The 20,342-nt window shown below is 40.7% G+C and overlaps 1 protein-coding gene across 1 annotated transcript in view; it reads right to left on the minus strand.

Moving 5' to 3' along the window:
• sgip1a (SH3GL interacting endocytic adaptor 1a) overlaps nt 1-19,486 on the minus strand; it is a 65,713-nt gene extending 46,227 nt beyond the window's left edge. The window contains exon 1 of the mRNA XM_079677714.1: nt 19,049-19,486. Coding sequence (XP_079533840.1) covers nt 19,049-19,058 — 10 coding nt within the window. The 5' untranslated portion in view covers nt 19,059-19,486. The remainder of the gene's footprint in view (nt 1-19,048) is intronic.
• Between the last annotated feature and the right edge of the window lie 856 nt (nt 19,487-20,342).

Below are 20,342 nucleotides of genomic sequence, written 5' to 3' on the forward strand. Positions count from 1 at the left end.
ACTGTAGTTTAACTGGGACGGTTTTAATAATGCAACTTCTTTCATTAGGATACAAACAAAGTAGATTCTAGCCCCATGATGCGGACTAATAAAGCAGAGCAAAAAAAAAGAGCTGAAATATTTGACATGGACAAAGATGCTGCAGACTACAAACTCTCAAATGTGAGCAAAGGTAATATTTGCCATAGCTTTATGACCACAGGGGGAACAGAAAGATAAAACATTCTTAGGGGGGTTAACCATCCTGCTTTCGTCCTTAATCCAAATCCAAAAACAACCCTGAAAGACGACACTTCCTAATTATACCTAAAGGTGGTGATGGACAGCCCAGTCTTAACTCCAGACAAATAAGACAGGACTTCTTTTTCTGTATCACTCCCACCAGCAGTGGTTTACCTCATGGTAAAGTGAAGGGAGTGACTTTCTTTTACTCCAAACTCCTTACTAATTAGGACAAATGACTCTCTAATCACATGGGTCTTCCTAGCTCATTGGTTTTTGGAAATGATGCCCACTGAGCGAATATGAATCTCACTCAGTTCCTGAAGAACAAGGTCAATGAGGTGCTGAATTTCTGAGAAAATGTTTTGCAGTTGGCAGGAGTGGTGATTCTGTAATGTGATGAGAAACACTATAAATCATCTCCATGCAGTTCACATCCACTCCCCTCTCTTACACTTATTTTCTCCTATACTGCCTGGCTAAGCACAGAAGTGTCAAATCATTTTGGTTTATTGACTTTATGTTGGTTACAGGTTATTGTGACCATAGAGAACCGCAGTGACGCGTCATAAAACCCGGAAGTAAACTTCTTCCGGTTCCTTCGTCAAAAACCAATGCAATTTCTCCATAGGATTTTGGAAAATAGCTCGAAATAAGGTCTGTGGTTGACACACATTTAAGAGAGGGATCACGTTTTGTTCAGCCGGATAATCTCCACATGTCAACCCTACTTTTATAATTTTTGAATCATAAATCTAGACGCCAGAAGCAAAATGCTAACGTTATGCTATAGACGAACTACAAGCCAGTACAGCAGCAGGGTCGCATGACTTCAACGTCACGCCAACTTAAGATCGTTTCAACTCACTTGCACTGAAACTGCACATTGAATACTTTAAATATTTTAACATTTTAAACTGTATACCCCGGTTATCTAGGCCCTTTTTGTTTTGTTTACTGTATACCACGTTTATCTAGGACCTTTTTGTTTTGTTTTATGTATACATGTCACACTGTGGGAAACGATATTTCGAGATTTCTGGATGTATAACACATGTAGAATTTTTGACAATAAAGCTGACTTTGACTTTCGCGCGCTTACATATTTTAACAAAGCTTTTCATTTTAGCCACACTGAATTTAACTAGAAGTCATGGCTGTGTCAATTACCAGTCTGATATCGTTTTACAAAGATGACAAGAAGAGTGTAGATAGAGGAGAGAACCACTACAAGTCAGGACACGTAAAACAGTGCAGCCTAGATGAAGGTGTGCTTACCGGTGTTGTCAGGGCTAGCATGAGGGACAAGGTTTATAGTGTCTGTGAGTAGTGATAGCAAGAGTACCGTTAACCTAGAGTTAATTTATTCACATTAATTCCCATCAACAAATCCATTTTATGTGTCACATGAAATCTTTATTAGGCAAGGCAAGTTTATTTATATAGCACTTTTCAACACAAGGCAATTCAAAGTGCTTTACAAAAAATGAAAGACATTAAGAAAATGGCATTTAAAATCAGTCATTAAAAAGAAAAGCTCATAAAATAAACATTAAAAGAAAAAATACATGGATAAAAGTTACAGTGCAGTTGAAGATATGAATAGTTCAATTAAAAGCAGCGACAAAAATAAAAGTCTTCAGCCTGGATTTAAAAGTAGTCAGAGTTGCAGCGGACCTGAAGGTTTCTGGGAGTTTGTTCCAGATATTTGGAGCATAATAACTAAACGCCGCTTTTCCATGTTTAGTTCTGACTCTGGGGACAGAAAGCTGACCAGTCCCTTAAGACCTGAGAGATTTGGATGGTTCATAATTTAGCAGGAGGTCAGAAATGTATTTTGGGCCTAAACCATTCAAAGCTTTATAAACAGCAGCAGTATTTTTAAATCTATTCTTTGACACACAGGAAGCCAGTGTAAAGACTTCAGAACAGGAGTGATGTGATCCACTTTCTTAGTGTTAGTGAGGACTCGAGCAGCAGCGTTCTGAATTAGCTGCAGCTTTCTAATAGATTTTTTAGTGAGACCTGTGAAGACACCATTGCAGTAGGTGGTAACTTATTTTGTTGTTCATTATTATCTGAGCCAGTGGTAGCATGTAGACGTTAAAGAGAAGAGGCCCCAAGATTACAAATATTACACACCAGAAAACACGGAAATATCCATGAAATAAACATACAGTAGGCTATAAACAATTAAAGGGATAATTGGGAAGGCATTACAAATGTAAATATATTTTAAATAATAAAACAATCCCACCACCACAGGTATCTACAGGAGAAGAGGGAATTCTCTCCACAAAATGTGAATGCCCATGTGGAGAATGGAAATGCAGTCATGCGGCTGCATGAGCCATCTTTGCCATCCACAATTTCAGCTGCACTGACACCCCGTCAGTGGAAGAAGCCAAAGGCAGCTAAACGTACACATTCAGTGGAGGAGCTATTTCCTCCAACCAATAACTAATTTAACCCGCTGACAAGAGAGCCCACCTCCGAAGATCGTGACTGGCTGAGGGACAGACTCGGGGGCAGGCTCTCAGGAATTTCTTGGCTTCTCTCTCCCAAGCCAGAAGAGGAACACTGCAGCTTGGAAACACTTACTGTTCCTGAAATTATCAAATCTGTTGGGCATCAGGGACCTGAGGCAATTGTGGCAAGCATGGCATTGTCTGAAGAGCAACAGAGGGCAATTCAGGTGGTTACCACTGGTCAGCGAACCAACCCAAACTGGCATTTGTTCAGGAAAGGAAGGTTGACTGCCAGCAACTTTGGAGCTGTCCTGAGGTCAAAGCGTGTGACTGCTTCCCTTATTGCCAGGGTGCTAGGGCAACAACAGGCCCTTGATGGTAGGGATGTCCCGATCACCTTTTTTTGCTCCCGATCCGATTCCGATCATTTGATTTGGACAATCTGCCGATACCGATTTTTCCCGATCCGATCTTTATGCAATGCATTAAGAGAAAAAAAAGGGAAAAAGCATTCAAGTTGTCCCTTAAGGTATTTTTTTTTATTGAAATGACCCATTCTATCCAACATGGATAGCTTCACAGCAGCATTGGATCAAAACAAAATAAAGCTTATCAGTGGTTCACCACAAAATAACCATGTAAACAAATTGAGTACAGATGGTGCAGTAACAAAACAAAAATAACTATTGGAAAGACGTAGCTTGACTAGCTTCACAAGTTCACATTCAGTCACAAATAATAAAATATAAATTTGGCTTAGTGCATAATTCTAGCCTTAAGACTAACTAGTCTAGTATTAATGCAATGAACAACAGCAGCTTAACATAACATGTTAACATAACATGAATAAACAAAGTATTATATTTCCATCTTACTGGAGTAACACAATTCAAATATTTTTGTGCTCGACGTGTTCTTGGTGGTGTTTGTTTCTTAGGTGGTGTATTATATTGGTAGTGTTGAACGTAGCTCTGTTCTTTCCACCACGCGGAACCTCCGCCTTGCAAACATTGCATCTGGCTGTTACACTGCCTTCGCTTTCAATTTTAAAATACTTCCAAACTCCTGACATATTCTCTGTCCGGAGTCCGGAGTCACCAGCTGAATGTAGCCTCTCGTTAGCTTACTGCTACTATTAGACACTGCGCCATGCCCACTCTGTTGCCAGATTTGAGAGAAATAAGCAACCAAGAGCTGGTTGCTTATTTCTCTCAAATCTGGCAACAGAGTGCCCAAAAGAAGCAACACAAACATGATGTTGTGTAATTATAAACCAAAACTAAGGCCTCAGGATGACTTTAAGACGTGAAAATTGTCATTTTTGTTTTGTAACATTAAATAAAATTATTTAAAAAAATTATTTTAAAAAAAAACCCGATCCCCGATCTTTTTCTCCCGGTTCCGATCTTTTGAAAATCACGTGATCAGCTCCGATCCCCGATCAGGTGATCGGATCGGGACATCTCTACTTTATGGTGTTTTGTCTGTACAGTGGGGGCCTATGAATGAATGTGAGGGCGTCAGGGCATTCACCACTGCAACCCAGATGCAGGTCCATGAGTCAGGATTGTTGAGGGCATCTCCAGATGGTCTGGTAGGGTCTTCCGTTGTGCTGGAGGTAAAGTGTCCCTACGGAGCCAGGGAAATGACAATTAGTGAAGCATTGCGAATCAAGGGCTTCTGTGTCAGTAAGGAAGGAGAAACATTCAGCCTGCGAGAGGAACATCCTTACTGGCACCAAGTGCAAGGTCAGCTTCACCTCACTGCAAGAAAGAAGAAGAAATAAAAAAATTGTGAATCGTTTTTCATTTACATTTACTCGCCTTTGCAATGTTGTGGTTGTTAGAGTGTTAGGTTTCCTGTCAGCTCGTCTGTTGGGAAGATATACAATATTAGTTTCATAGAAGTCACCCCGTCACATAAGAGCATTAAGACATACAGTACAGAGGCTAAAACAAAACATCTAAAGATATAACCTTGCACTTTGATAAGTCTCGTGAACATTTTCACTATTTTGACATTTTTATAGATCAAAATTTAACTAAAGAAATAAATGGTAGATTAATCCATATAGAAAATAGGTGTCAGCTGCTACACTAATTATAATAGTTATATTTCTTAATTAATTAAGATAAGATATTACTGTATTGATCCCAATTTGGGAAATGTTTGTGTTGCAGCAGCATAACAAGAAAAACGAAATATAAGTTATTATATATAAAAAAGTATGTGAGGGATGGGATATTAAATTGAATATAAATGTAAAATGTACATGTGATTTTACGTCCAAGAGAAGCTATGGAGCAGAGAGTTCTCTGCCAGCAAGAGGTGATTTGTTATTAGTTCAATATGTCAAACTGATTTCCCTGACTACAATCTTTAGTTACATGGTGAAACGTTATGCTGCTTGTACTAATTAGACTTATCATATAAGCCACACAGGTTTTAATCGGATTTATTCATTATCTTTACTTATGTTGCGGTCTTTTCAGAAGTGCCATCTCTAAAACTGTGATACAGTCACTACCCATCATTTACATTTCACCGTGACATGGACAAAAATGTAACGTCAGCTTACCTCATGGCACGAATCCAGACTCTCCTTTGGAAAACATTGGCCGGGAAACGATAGAACAAGCACGTTTCATGCGAAGACCTGTGGCTGCAACCCGGAGCAAAGCAACAAACCATCGCGTAGCTAACTAGTAGCGCTAGCTTTAGCTAACGTTAGCTAACTAAACGAACTGCCGAGTAAAATTGGAAAACACTGGTAATTAATTATTCTATCATTTGTAAAACTACGGTGTTAAAAACGACAATTTCAAAAATACAGATTCTAATGGTCAGATATAGATATACAGATACTAAAGATAGGCATGTACTTGCTTTCAAGCAGAACACAGGGGAAAACAAACTTAGCGTGAGTGTTTACGTGTTAGGCGTAATGACGTACAACGGCCTCGACAATTTCTGTAGTCCTATTCAGCCACTCGGTAACAACCATTGTTTTTCAGACACATAAACTCTTCAAAAATCACCAGTGGGGTCACTGCTGATGTATTTAATGTCGTAGAACACAACGTGATTTATCTCTTAAATTTGTGTCAACCACAGACCTTATTTCGAGCTATTTTCCAAAACCCTATGGAAAAAATGCATTGCTTTCTGACGAAGGAACCGGAAGTGCTAAAAATGCTAACTTACTTCCGGGTTTTTGGACTCGTCACTGCGGTTCTCTATTCTTCAGCCTGATCACCGAGTACAGTTCTGTGTAAACTGATGCATTTGGCAGCACTCTGACCCCATTTTGTATCTTGCTTAGTCTGACAGTTCACCAATGCCAACTTTAAAGGAAATTCTTAATTGGGATGAATGAGGAAAAATTAGTATAGCCTCTCGTTTGACTTCAATACAGTGGTGACTCTTACCACATTCACACGAACGCAACTCCTGTTCAAGCTCCGTGTTGGAGCTTTTCAGTTTCAGAACCAGTTCTTCGGTTTAGCTCTGGCTCTTTTCACACCGCCCAGAGTGCAACTGGTAATGCGTCATTGCGTCATCGTTTGCGTCATGACGTAACCGTTTGCGTACCTGCTTCACAAAGCCAAACCGCACGGATTAAATCAGTTGCATTAATTTCTTATGGCTATATCTGCAGCTTTTCCGGAGTCATTTCTGTGGTTTAGACTATATTCTTATAAAAAAGTGTACTCGTGTCAATAAAGGTTTTTTTAAAAGCACAACTGCTTCCGAGGTCGGTCTTATTTCTTAAGGTGGACTGAACCATGAGTGTGGAGTAACGTTGTATCTTTCATTTAAATGAACTGTAACCTTCACCCAGGTACTGTATGTAACAGCTGTTCTCAAATGAACACATGAAGTAAAGTTTAATATTTATAGTTTTATAAAGTTATAATGAGAGGTGATCAACGTGAATGCTCAGGTTCCACCTTAACACGCAGGCACGTTGCTTCACCATGAACAGAAACCTTTATTTATACAGTCTATGGTAGAAACACTGAAACTCTGGTTAAGTTTCTCCATCGTTGTGTATAAACTGGATAAAACGCGGGCTTTTTGTTGTTGTTCAGGAGTTGATCCTGTCCCTCACTTCCGTTTCGCTTCTTATGCACTGATTCGCCAAGCTGAACAGCCAATCAGAGTGATTTCTTTGGCCGACGGACTTTGGCCGACAGCCTACCGATTCAACTTGTCGAATCGGTGGCGGAAGGTGTCGGCACAGCCGAAAAGACACGACAGTGCAGTACACACCAATCTGAGTAGGGCGACACGACGCTCACCGACGCTAGTCGACGCTCATCGATGGCCCAACATCTATCGATGCCGAAAATCGGCTCGGTGTGTAAGGACCTTAACAAACAAAAGCACAGAAGCTAAGGTGCAGCGGAGATTACAAACTTCAGTATCCTAGTCGAGAAGAAGAGGCTCTCTCTCCTTCCTCCCTTGGCAGTTATGGCAGATATTGGTATAAAAAGTGACTCACAGACTAAGGGAATATCAAAAATCCTATGCGGCCATCTTTCATTATAGACACATTGTTCAGCAGATGCTTCCTTCAGTACTCCAGACTAGTGATTCACAGTTGGTCTGCAGGTGACAGGTGCTTTGTGCCTTGTGTTTTAGTTTCACTGATGTGCAGTTTCTTCACTATACCTCTAACTCCCATGTCTCCCTGCCTCCCCTTTCTCTCCCCTCTGCCTCTCTCCCTGCTGATATGGTGAAAATCAATGGCTCCTCTATTCTGTGAAGGGCCTGATGTCTGCTAATGAAATCCTATCTGCCATGAGTCACCAATCTGATAGCTGCTGGGACAACGGCTGGCAGAAGGGCCGTCTCTTCAGCATCAGTTATCATCTCGCGCAACAACAAGCTCATCTTTATGGGCACATCAATTCATGCAAACATAAATGTGTAAGCCCGGATTTGAGGTCACTGTGCAAGTGAAAATGCAAAAGGGATACAAGTCACGCATGAATGATAAAAGAATACAGCATTTCATCTGAAAGCATTCCAAGATGATCTGTTAAGTCACCATGCAATTATTCTTACTGTGATTTTTATCTATAATCTTTACTTAAATCATACATTATATACAATGGGCTGATGAGCTCATCCTGTAGCCTGAGTGTGACGAATGATGCTGATATTCATTTTTACAAGAGGCCAATTATTCAGCCCCTTCTAACACTTTCAATGGGCACTGCACTAGTTAATAATGACTGGTACTTTGAGATGAATGTATAGATACTAATGATTGTATAGTGGCCAATAACATGACACTCAACTGAAAGTCCCACAGATCTGTGCATGTAAACACACTGAATTCCAAAGTATTAAAATACTGCAAGAATGCAGAGGATTTATCTTCAGCTCTTGCACACAAGCCTGAATGTCAATCAGGCCTACAGCCTAATGTACACAGAGAGCAAAGACAAGTGCACACTTACACAAACCGAGACTGTCTATGCGAACAGTATGATCCTGAAAAACATGTCACACACAGCTGGCGAGACACATCTACAACCGCTCTCTTTAATCACATCATCAAAACACTCAGTTGTTCATCCCTCTTTCATGAATTACATTTCTCTTTCCATAACCTACATCTCTTTTTGATCTCTCTTTCTGCAACCTTTAAATCTCTCCTTCATCACTACATCACTCAAGCGAGCCAGTCTCAATCTAAACGCTGCTAATCTCTTCCTGTAGCTGTGTCCCTGCATCACTGTGCTCGTGCATCCTCCGCTGATTGAAGCTGACATCTGTTTGCACTAGTCAGGCTAGTAGCCATACAGCACAAACACAGGGGGAGTGCTGGACTTAAACACATCCACAGATATGGCAAGACAGGGGTTTTTCACACACATGGACAAATACAATGCCACATTTTTTAATAAAATAAACACCGAAAGAAAATATTAAGAAAAATGGAAGGAGGAAGGAGGAAGGAGGAAACTGAAGCCTAAAAGAACGTAACAAAAAGTCAGTCAGCACATATATCTTGTATTTCATTCTCTGTTTTGTTCCTCCCTGCTGTATTTCCTTACTCCTGCACATAAAGTACAAGGGGTAGCTGAGCTAAAATATCAATGCAGGTTTTTAATGTCGGCTTCAAGAGCAAATATTTATTTCAAGATCAAAATGCAGGGAAAACAAACTAAAAACAGGGGCATACTTATTATTAATTAATATGTCATTATATATTCAGCATTTTTATTACACGTCTGTTTCACCCTTTACAGTATTATTTCATTTAATGTAAATCATTGTTAAAAATAAGTCATGCTGTTTCCCTGGGGCTTTATGAAAGGTATTCTGGAAAATGAGGGAATCATTAATTAAAGTAGATGATGCAAGTTGAAGGTAAGTGGGTACACCAAAAAACAGAACACAGCATCTCATCATTAACACTCAAAATGAGTAGGGTGTATGTGAGCATGTGTTCTGATGTTTAATTGACAAAAAAAGAAAAGAAAATACCACACAAATTAAATCGGTTTAACTGCAATAGAATGTCATGTTAATTAATTAATTAAGTAGAGTCAAAGGAGTTTGTGCCAAGCACTAACAGTCGGCTTGGAAGCTGAATACATTATGCAGAGAAGAAGCACATTAATATTATATGGCCAAATAAATCCAACTTCCATGGGGGGGTTTCCCTGCCACCGTGTCTATCCACGTCGCTTACCACTGCGACTGTTAACGTGCTAATCAAGTCCAAATCAACAAAAACCTGAAGCAACAGAGCTTCCAACTACAGACTCAGTGAGAGCTGAGCACACAGAGACGGCTTTCTCTCCGGTCTCCTCCACTGACATGAGTGGAGTCTCGCAACACAGCTTGTTAGAGGGGGAGAAGGGGGGTTGCTACGTTTTGGCCCTGGTCAGTGAGACGTGACTGCCATACTGGACGCTGAAGTGTTGCCATGTGTTACCAATTGGGCTGTTCACAAAAGACACGCTGAAGCACCGTTTCACGACCCTCAGTGATAGTTCTGGAGTCGATAATATTTTTCCTTGACTGCCGCGAGCACATCTGGCAACGCAAACTGATCATCTACTATAAACAATATAAATTATATAGTATAAATTATATATGCATCCCCTGTTTGCTAACACTTTTGAGTTTTCTCTTCTTTCTTCTTGCTGTTCTCCTGGACGTTGAATTCCACAATTTGTTTCCTTTACTTTAAAATCCATCAACTATATGTACTAGGGATGGGAACGATTAATCGAATATTCGAAATTATTCAGGTATTCGAATATGAGTTATGAATATTTTTATTGTAATAAACAAGGCCATAGCAAAGTGCGTTATGGCTAAAGGTGTGTTTTGCTCCGCTCACGGTCCCTCACAGCGGGCAGAACTGCAGGTGCTGATCTCTCTCTCTCTTGCGTCCGGTTATACTTCACTCGCGTTTATGTCCAAATCCATCAGATCTAGCTAGTTCTAGCTAATGATATGGCTGCTGCCCCTCCCTACACGCAGATCACGCAGACTCAAACCTCATCTTATGCCCAAATTCCAGCTGAGAGGGTCTTCTCTACAGCTGGCCTGATTGTGAATCGTCTCTGCACCTGCCTCTCCCCTGAGCATGTAGACATGCTCATATTCTTAAACAAGAATGAATATTGAATAGCTGCATTCTGTGCATAGGCCCTGTTATAGGTTGTTGGTCTCTGTTGTAATAGGGTTACGTTACCCTAACCCGTTATGTTGTTCTTGTATGATCCCTCTTTAATTTAAAAACCAAGTTATGTTTTAAGCATGAAAGCTTTAGATCTATAGCTGTCAACTGTTCAAACTGTGATCACCAGTTCAATACATTTGACAAATTCGACTTGGTTTCTATACTCATTTGAACACGTACAGTATGTATATTTTTTTTATAGGATATGCACATTTCGGTTAACCGTTTTTTGGGGGGTCGAATATACATTTGCTTTCAAATTCCCATCCCTAATATGTACTAGAAATATCCTATTGTAACTGTTGTGTTATTTAAGTTATATACAGTACACTCCGTATTTGTTGGTTGTGTCTGAACGGAGAGCAAGCGCGAAGAAGAGATAGAAAGACATCAAATAGAGAAGGACAGCAGAGGAGCAGAATGGCTTGATCGGCGAGAAAAAATGCGCTTCTGGGTACAATCAATTATTTCTCTCAAAAGTTTCAACGCGCAAAAATGGAAATAATGGAAGCCTAGACATTCAAGAAAGGTCCTCAGGTGGAGAAGGAATGATATGAGGGGAGAAAGGAAAAACCTTTTTAAAAAGATGCCACTAGAGCACTGTATGATAGTACATGGGCTTACATAGCAACTGCATGTACATGCATCACTGGTCATTTTACTTGGACAGGGCAACACAACTTTCTGTGAGCAGAGCAATGCATTCGTAAACCAATCCACAATGTAGTTGATTTATATTCTGTACATGCAGAAGTGATGACGCAAATCAGAATGTACCTGAAGCTGCCATTTTGAAAAAATATGCTAATCCAGACAAAAAATAAGTGTAGAACAAAATCATAACAAAACAAAAATCTAGGACAAATCTACCCCTTTAATATTTTCTTAGTTCCCCTTCCCACCACATGAGTTGATCAGATTCCAAAAAAAGCCACAAGCGAGGAAGTGACTCAACAAAACACAGGCCTTTCACTGTGATTATACAGTCCTCGGCCCTCTCCCTCGGGGCTCTCACACGCATTGCTGCTCCCTGTGTATCTCTTCCCCTCTCACGCTATCCTACATGCACATTAACTCAGTTCATCTATTTGTCCATCCCTACCACTCCTCATTTTGTTAACCTGCTTCTTCCTGGAAATGGCTTTCTTGAAAAGACTCTCCCTTTCTATCTTGTGTCAGCTTCTTTCTCTGTGTGTGTCTCTCATTGTCTATCTCCTCTCTAATTGGTTGCTACTCTCCTGGCAGCACTGCCATGGACTCTGTAAAAGACACTATTATGAAAGCAGCATTTTTTTTAAATGTGTGTGTGCCTCAGGACTCAGAAAGGGATACAGGAAGACCTTGTTATCCTCGAAGTCAGGCTCACCGAGGACCTACGCTTTGACCAAAACACCTACCGTACTTGTGGAGGGTGAAAGGACCAAGAGATGAGTCAGTCAAACAGATAACACCGAATGATATCTACAAATATGTGCAAATAAGACTTGTATATTGTTGACACAAAACACAACAGCAAGATCATAAACTATTTGATTTGTTCTCCGAATTCTGCTTGTGGATGGATCCATCAGAGACTTTCCCTGCACCTTACGTGTCAAAATCTGCGACTCAAAAGCCCCCATGGTGCCACCACAGCGATTGTATTAGTATAACAGCAGCAGTCTCAACACAAGTACCACTTTTGATGATAAAACAACATCCACTGATTAAATTAGAAGACCACACATCTTTGATAGCAAATCACCTACTGTTTCGACAGCAGGGTCCTCTAATCTCTGCTTGGGCCCTGTTGGTTAGCAGTCTCTGCAACATCCTGTTTGTTTTTAATGTGCTATGTGTAACATTTCAATTCCAATAAACCAGAATGGCAATGATGGAAAGAAGAGAAGCAAGTACTTATATATATTTTTAAGTATGAAAACCTTAAAGAGGCCCTGGGGTTTACCCTTTCCTGTAGTGTGTTGTTTAAATGCCTATGCATGTAAATGTTCTGCAAATGCTAAAATCCCAAAGATTATGCCAGATGGACTTTCTCTCCCACACACTCCCCCCGTGCCTGAAACGCCTTTATTGGACTCCTTTGTTTCCTTCCGTGAAATAATGACATTACTACAATATGTAACACTGGCACTTCTATTGGCTAAGCTCCAACATATTGTACATGATCTGCCAAGGAGCAGGACATTTACGAAACATCTCTAAGCGTTTGACCAATAATAACAGAGCCAGCCAGCTAACCAATCAGAGCACAGGGTAAAAAGAGGTGCTGCAGCACAGGCATCATGAGAAAAATAAAAGCACATGTTTGAACACTAAAGTCACAGAAGAAACACAAACCACAAACATGAACCTGAAAATGTGCATAATATGTCCGCTTTAGGTAAAGGACTATTATCTACTTATGTATGTGAAGGGTTTACAATGCAAACATTTTCATTTGAACTACTCTGCATAATGTAAGCATGATCATGGCAAACATAAAGATTTAAGCTAATTGTTTATGTGAGGACATAAAGACAACCGTAGTATGATTATGCTGTAAGACGCTGCCACTAGACTACACAAACATGTCTGATTATCTGGCTTTGAATCAATACACATGCTTCTCTGTATCTAAGTGTGTCTACAGTGCACAAAAACAAGAAGGAATGTGAAGGGCTGTTGTTAAGATTAATGAATGAGGTGTGAAAAAAAAGTCCCAGCTGATTGATTTTTTACTTTTTTCTCTTCATGCCGCTCTGAGTGTCTGTCCCTGCATACGTGTCTTTATTGTGGGAAAGTTCATTTGGGTCTCCATTGCAAACTTATTTTCAAGCACAGTCACAATGGACCCATTCTACTGTGAGTCATTCAACAACACACACAAGCATGCACACGTTTTTAATGCAGCATTGTCTGATGTCGTGTTAGCATTAGTTATTATTAGGCATTGCCAATGACTCAGACTTGTCACTTCACTCTGGAAAACACCTCCCCATCCTTTGCAAACATTTCAATTAACACATATTTACATTCATTTATATACGGTTGAAAAACATGAATGTAATTATATTCCAATTAAGTCAGCATGACCATGTACGTACTAAATATTTGGACCCACACATGTACTGCAACCACACATTTAAAGCATGAACATCGTACTGTGCTTCACTGTATACCTGTGAAGCTTTCACTTGCTATAAATGTGGATGGATAGTCGGCTGAGTCTACGGAGGACCAGATTATAATAAAACCAGCAAAAACAGACTCAAACTATGACTCATGATGACAAATAAGTAGCACCAATTGTTACAGATGGCAGGAAGATACAATTATGCATTTCACACTCACAGACGGTGTGCTGCTCTGTTTAACACCATTGTTGAATTCCTGCTAGGCCACTGAGGGCTGTTTCTTAGGCATCGGCCCACATGAGTTATATGTTTGGGCCAATGGCAAGACATTAAATTACTCATTTGGGGTCTGCAACCGGTAGCGGCGTATAAATCCTTGCACAGAGGGCTTCAAGAGGAAACGTCTACCGTTAACAATGTTTTCACCATAGACAAGCCTGGGTCATCATCTTTTATGCTTTTCTGCCCACATGAACTCATCAAAAACCTATTTATTCAGAAATCAATGAAAATGTGCACTTGGGAGCCTGTGCCCATCTGATTTCCAACCTAGACATGAGTCAGGCCCACAGTCGTTACCCGGGAAACCATATGGCAGCAGAGTTCTTCAAGAGCTACAGCCTATTGGATGCCATGATAAACTGAGCAGAGTTAACCGGAGATATGCCGAATGATTACACATCACTATTCTTTCTCTCAGAGGGTAATGCTGTTTGTGGTAATACAATAACACAGTTTTTGTGTCTGTTAGGCTGGAACAGTATCATAATTATAGTATGATACGGCTGAACAAAACATTAGCTTTAGAGTCCAACACAAAAGTATGATTCTTTTTTAATGTTTAAATCAATGTTGCTCCAGTGAGTTTGTTTGGAAGGAAAAACATGCCTCTAATGAAGCTTACGGTTTGAAAAGAGAAAACTTGGAAAACACGACTAGGACTCCAACAGCCTGATTATTTTTGCTCATGTGAGCAGGCCTTGAGCAAAACTAACAAATGTTGATAATAATGATGTGTAAATGATAAGCTGTAGTCAAAATGTTGCCATTAGACCCATAGGCAAAACACAGTGGTTATTCCACAGGAATCTGAGGAGCAACATAACATATTTTGTTACAACTTAATTGAAAGAGATGACATTTTACGCTGAGATGCTTTTGATGAACTGAGTCAGTGGATATGACCCTGCATGCTGGTATACCATGTGCAAAGCCACAATGAGAGGATTTAGAACCTAATTGTTGGGTTTTTTGTATCATGGCAAAAACAATACAATTATACCGATTTAAGGTATTCTTTTACAATCCCTCAACTAGGCTATCATCACAAAAGCACATTATAATCAAGTGTAACATAAAGTAGGATAATGGAACGTTAAAGGAATTAAGTGGAGCCCACCATATGGCCTTGTGTCCTCTGTGCCCTCTACTCTGCAGCATTCCAGTCAAGGGTTTATCCAAGTTTCAGCCGGGCCATCCTTAAGTACGGGGCCTCCCGGTGACAGTCTGATTCCTACTGCTACTAACTAAAGGATTAACAAGACAACAGGTCTAAAGCCTTGTTAGTGGCTACGAGAGGCAGAAGTGTTCATTACAAGCCATAGAATGATTGGATGGAGTCAACAAAACTGCAGCAAAATACTCAAGAAATACTAACAACACACTGATTCTGCTATTCTTGGAGCTTTGTCAGTGCCGGGTCTATAATGTTTCTCTTGATGATTGTGCGACAGGAAATGCCATGGACTCATTACATTCAAAAGGGTTCTCCCACTGGAAGCATCAATTAACTCAGCACTTTTTGTAACAATTTAACAACACAGTTTATAATTGTCCCTGACTGAAAGTGCAATTTTTTTATAATGTTAAAATAAATTGCTCTTATTTCAAGTTCTTGGAGTTCTGGCTTAATGTTAAGGCTAGATGAAAGGTCGAAGGGTCATTACAAGCATTATTGTATGTTAAGAAAGAGTAGCAAAGGAGGATTTAGGAGTGATACTCTGCACTTTTTCTGTTAGAAATTGCATCTACTAAACTTCACATTTGTCTTTATCATGTCTCAGCCTCCTCCTCCGCTGCTATCCTCAGAGTCTGAAGGGATCAGGAATCCCATGCCGCACCAGTGTGATTACCTTGAGGAGAGCTGAGCAAATTACTGGTGAAACAACCACCGCAAGAAGTGAAAGCTCTCGTGAGCACAGAAAAGTATACTGGAGATACTTTACTTGAAAATACACCCGCCCAACAAATGATGCATGCACAGCCACAGATGGAGTAATCCCACGTACAGTAAACCCAGGAAATTCATTTCAAGTGATCATGTTAAGTAACATTACATTTCTATAAGAAGAGATGTGATAAACACAGCTCAGAAAAAGGTTTTTATGAAAGTATGTCTGATTTTTTGGATGAACTGTAGGGGGCGAGTCTTATAGTGACCATCATCTGGAGGCCAAAGTCCACAAACAGTTATATTTATCACGGAATCCCTATTTCTAACTGATATGTTGTTTTAAGTGGGAAGGGGGTGTGATCACAAATACTAACACGGACTATTAAATGCCTGCCTCTCTCCCAAAATAACCCACTGTGTTACGCGGCCATGACATGGGGCTTTAAAAAGCAGAGCTAACCAGGATTAGCATCCAATTTTAACACCTGACTGTAATCCTGCCCTCAAACAGTCCATGCTAAGCCTTTGCTAGCCATGCTAATGGACGGAAAGCAGTTTGCAGACGGTCTATTTTTTTCTTCACAACTGTTACACAACAACTTGGCTTGTGGCAAATACAGAGAGTGACAGGACAGCAGGCTCACAGGGCAGTCGATTAGCTCGTAACTTCCTACTGTCATAAAGTTAAAGTAAAGTTGGTGAATTCTAGATACTAAAAAAGAAGACATGTTGGATCAATCTGTTCCTTTACTGCACTTTTTTCAACTTTTTTTTAACACGCTTTTTTAGTATCATAAACTAAATACCTATAAGAAAACACTGAACCACACAGGGTTGATCATTAACTACAAGCTATAGCATTTTATGTTTGTATTACTCTTAGAGATCCAACATTTTTTATTATGACATTCAGCATGAGTGTATATTTGAAACTATTGTTCATAAAGGTGGCTGCGTGCTTCAAATCACAACACTGTCCCAGTCTGACAAGGGCAGGGAGGTCATAGGTTGTCTTATACACAAGACAACACATCATCTATTCTAAATGATAACCTATCAATGCAGTTTAGTTAGTAGTTTGTGTGTGTTCAACTTTGCTAGTGTGGTTGTTGTCAGTACAACCTGCTCCAGACAGTTTGCTTTTTATGATACAGTAGCAGGGCAGTTTAATTTACTGTTATCAAAGATATAGGCGAGGCCATTTTTGTTTTTTCAGCAGTTTCACCTGAATAAAATGTCAATCATTACATTTAAATGTAGATGAACTCTGACTTCACACTGGCAGGCATGTAATCACAGACCTGTACCTTTCATGCATGGGCAGTTGACGTTGAGAATGGACATGAAGAGCAGTTTAATCATGGTCTCCTTCGATTAAGAAGTTATTTATCAAGTTAATCAGATCTACAAACCCATTTTGTCAGATAACTATGTTTAATAATTGGAACCTGTTTGGCATGTGGCAGTAATTCAAATGGATGGGGACTTTATTGTTTTATTTAGTGCTAACTTTTTTATGACAAACCAAATTCATCTTATAATACAATAAGTTAACCTTTATTATTTCTATGCTCAATACTTCACTCAACTCTTCTCACTGGCATCTTGCTCAACATATTGTTACTTCCAATTCTGTAAAATGTGTCCAAGCAGAATCACCAGTCTACACAGATAACTAAATATCTGAGAGCTATTAGTTCAAAATCAATACACTGAATGGTTTTAAACATGCTTTTTACTGAAATAACATGTCCTGGCAACTAACTAAACAAAACCTTTATTCTCTGGTGAGAGATCGCTGAGGGGAGCATAGTATTATTCCTTTCTAAGCACTAATAGACATCAACTCAAACAGACAGCAGGCGATTGAGATTCTTCCTGAGCAGCAGACACACTGGCATTGAGTTAATTCACTAATAGGGATGTCATAATATCAAAAATGTCGTAGTCAATCTTGATTTTAGTGCACGATTTTGAATCTTTTTGTTAACAATCTTGTTAATTCTAAAATAAACTGCAAATGGACACCATTTATATAGCTTTTTTTGTGACTTCTTAAAGCACTTTACAGTAACACAAGTCAGCATTCACCAAGTCACACACATTAATAGTTTAATCTGCTTCAGAGAGATCAACATTTACAGCAACTTGTGGTTCATTATCTTGCCTGAGAACACTTTGACGTGCTGACGGAAGAGGCTGGGGATCAAACCAACAGTTTTTTTTACAAAAAGTGTTCCTTGTCAGAGATAATAATCTTGTCAATCGAGAAAAACAGGTGAAACCTTTTTTATATAACACCAGTTTAGGCTTGAGTGACAACATTGTCTATGTTTTTTGGAGCATATACACAAAAGTAACCACTCTGAGGAAACAACATAACTGTAGGGGCTAAATATTGTAAACAATAATAACCTTAACCATTCTCCCAATGTTCACTGCCTCAGAGTGTTGCGTATGTAGCGTGGACTATGGAAGCTTACATAACCCAAGGTTCATTCAGTATAAGTCGTTATATTTGTGTTGTTCTGCTCAAACAAATGGCAAGTGGTCTAGGATATTGTTCGATTCCTGAACAATAGACAAGGAAAACTAGATATCGTATAAAACAGATGGAGGGATGGAGGCTTTCGTGTGCCAGCTGCAGAGCTGTAGGGATTCATGCCTCCATCATTGGCCTTCCTACTGATGATGTCATCAATTAAAGGGACACGAAACTAAAAACATCAGTTCTCCTTTTGCTCCTACACTTAACCCCGCAGAGAGGGATAACTGCAACCTTGGGTGGGTACAAATGCACGCATGCACCCACCCGTGCAGACATACAATCCACAGATGAGTGCTGAGTAAAAAGGGTAAAATGAAGTGTGAGCAGATACACAGCTGAGACATAGAGTACTGCAAGTGTGTACGCATGTGTCATTGTATGTGTTTCAGAGAAACCATACAAAGAGAATTTATACAAGTGAGCCAGCTGGGCACATAAGCCGTCCTGCACAATAAATCCAAATAATCCTTTACGATGGGAAGCGGGAAAAGGGGGGTGGGGTTAGGGGGGTACTCAGACATATGCACGCGCAGAAACACTCACAAAAGGTACACACGGTTCAATTAGCTTCGCCATTGTGCCGCTGTGGTAGACATTCAGTGGCTGTGCCCGTTTCCTAAGAATAACACGCAAGTCACCGGAATGTATGCACTCAAAATAGCAGGGCAGCTTATGACATTTGAACCTCCCAAACACACACACACACACACACACGCTTGACAGCAGATGCAGTAGGACAAGGACATAAAGGGGGATTACCCTGAATAACAACAGCCAAGGGGATTTCATAATACATTTAAAAAATCATCTTACCTTCCATCATGGTTGCAGATTTGCATTCCTCTATCTCCAAGGATCCTGAATTGAAAGCAGGAGGTGTCGGGGGGTAGAGAAGAGAAGAAGCCCCTGGTTACCACAGAGATACAGTAGAATTGATGGGCAGCAGAGCAGCCGTGTGCATGTGGCTAACGCCCTGGCTAACAGTGAGCCTCCAACACCCCCAGACGTCGCCTGTCAAATAGCCCAGGAGATAGAGAGAGAGAGAAAGAGAGAGAGATACAGAGAAAGATAGAAAGAGAGAGAGAGAGAGAGAGGAGGGGTAGGGGCCTGGCCGGGCGAGCTGCCTATCAGAGCTGGGGCTTAAGCCATGGATGCTGCTGCTGCTGCGGCTCTAACCTACACATACAGCCGAGGATGCTGAGAGGTTGGGGGAAAAGGCTAACTAGAGGAAAAAAATAAATAAAAGAGGCAGGGTAGAGAGAGAGAGAGAGAGAGAGAGAGAGAGAGAGAGAGAGAGAGAGAGAGAGGAGAGAACGAGAGGGAGGGAGCCTTATGCATGTGTGTGTTTGGCAGGGGGGCGGTATTGTTAGGGAGGGGCGGAGGCAGTTTGCTGAGGTCAGAGATGGCCTCAGCCAATCCCTGCAGCTCTTCGTGGAGTCACATGGCTTACAGCTTGAATCTCCTGACAACATGGGCCAGGAGAGCTCTGCATTAGTAACCGCTCTTGCTTGACAAATACTTGTGCGCAATTACTAAATACAAACGCATGTTTACACATACAAATAGAGGCAGAGAATCAGCCACCAAACAGGAGCAGAGTTCATACAGGAGGTACACAAATCCGCTAAACAAACAAACATAAACACACATGCACCCCTCCCCTGCACTCCCTACCTTATGTCAGTGTGCCGAGCCTGCCAAGCGGTGAATGACATTAATTATTTGCTTTCGGTCGCGGATAGAGTAACATGCAGGTGTGAGCAAAGTGACAGCCCATGGTCAGGACACACACATACACACTCTATAATAACTCTCTGCTGCACAGTGACTATTCCTGTAGTAGCTGCTTGTGTGTGGCTGCCTGTGTCCCGCCCTCATTGCAATAAGGTGTGGTTTCACTCTGCGCTCTCTTTCTCTCCTCCTCTCCCCGTTCCCTCCCACCTTTCCCTCTTTCTGCCAGTCTGCTTCAATCCGCTGCCTTTTTCTGTCCCTGTGCTTTCACACTGCACAGGATCGAACCGCGTGACGTCATGGCAACGCAACCTACAGCTGCAACCAACGAGCAGGAAGGGCCGATGACAGAAGAGCCCCCGGAGAGGGGTGTGCG

This window comes from Notothenia rossii, assembly GCF_949606895.1.
Source record: "Notothenia rossii genome assembly, chromosome: 1".
Lineage (NCBI taxonomy): Eukaryota > Metazoa > Chordata > Actinopteri > Perciformes > Nototheniidae > Notothenia > Notothenia rossii.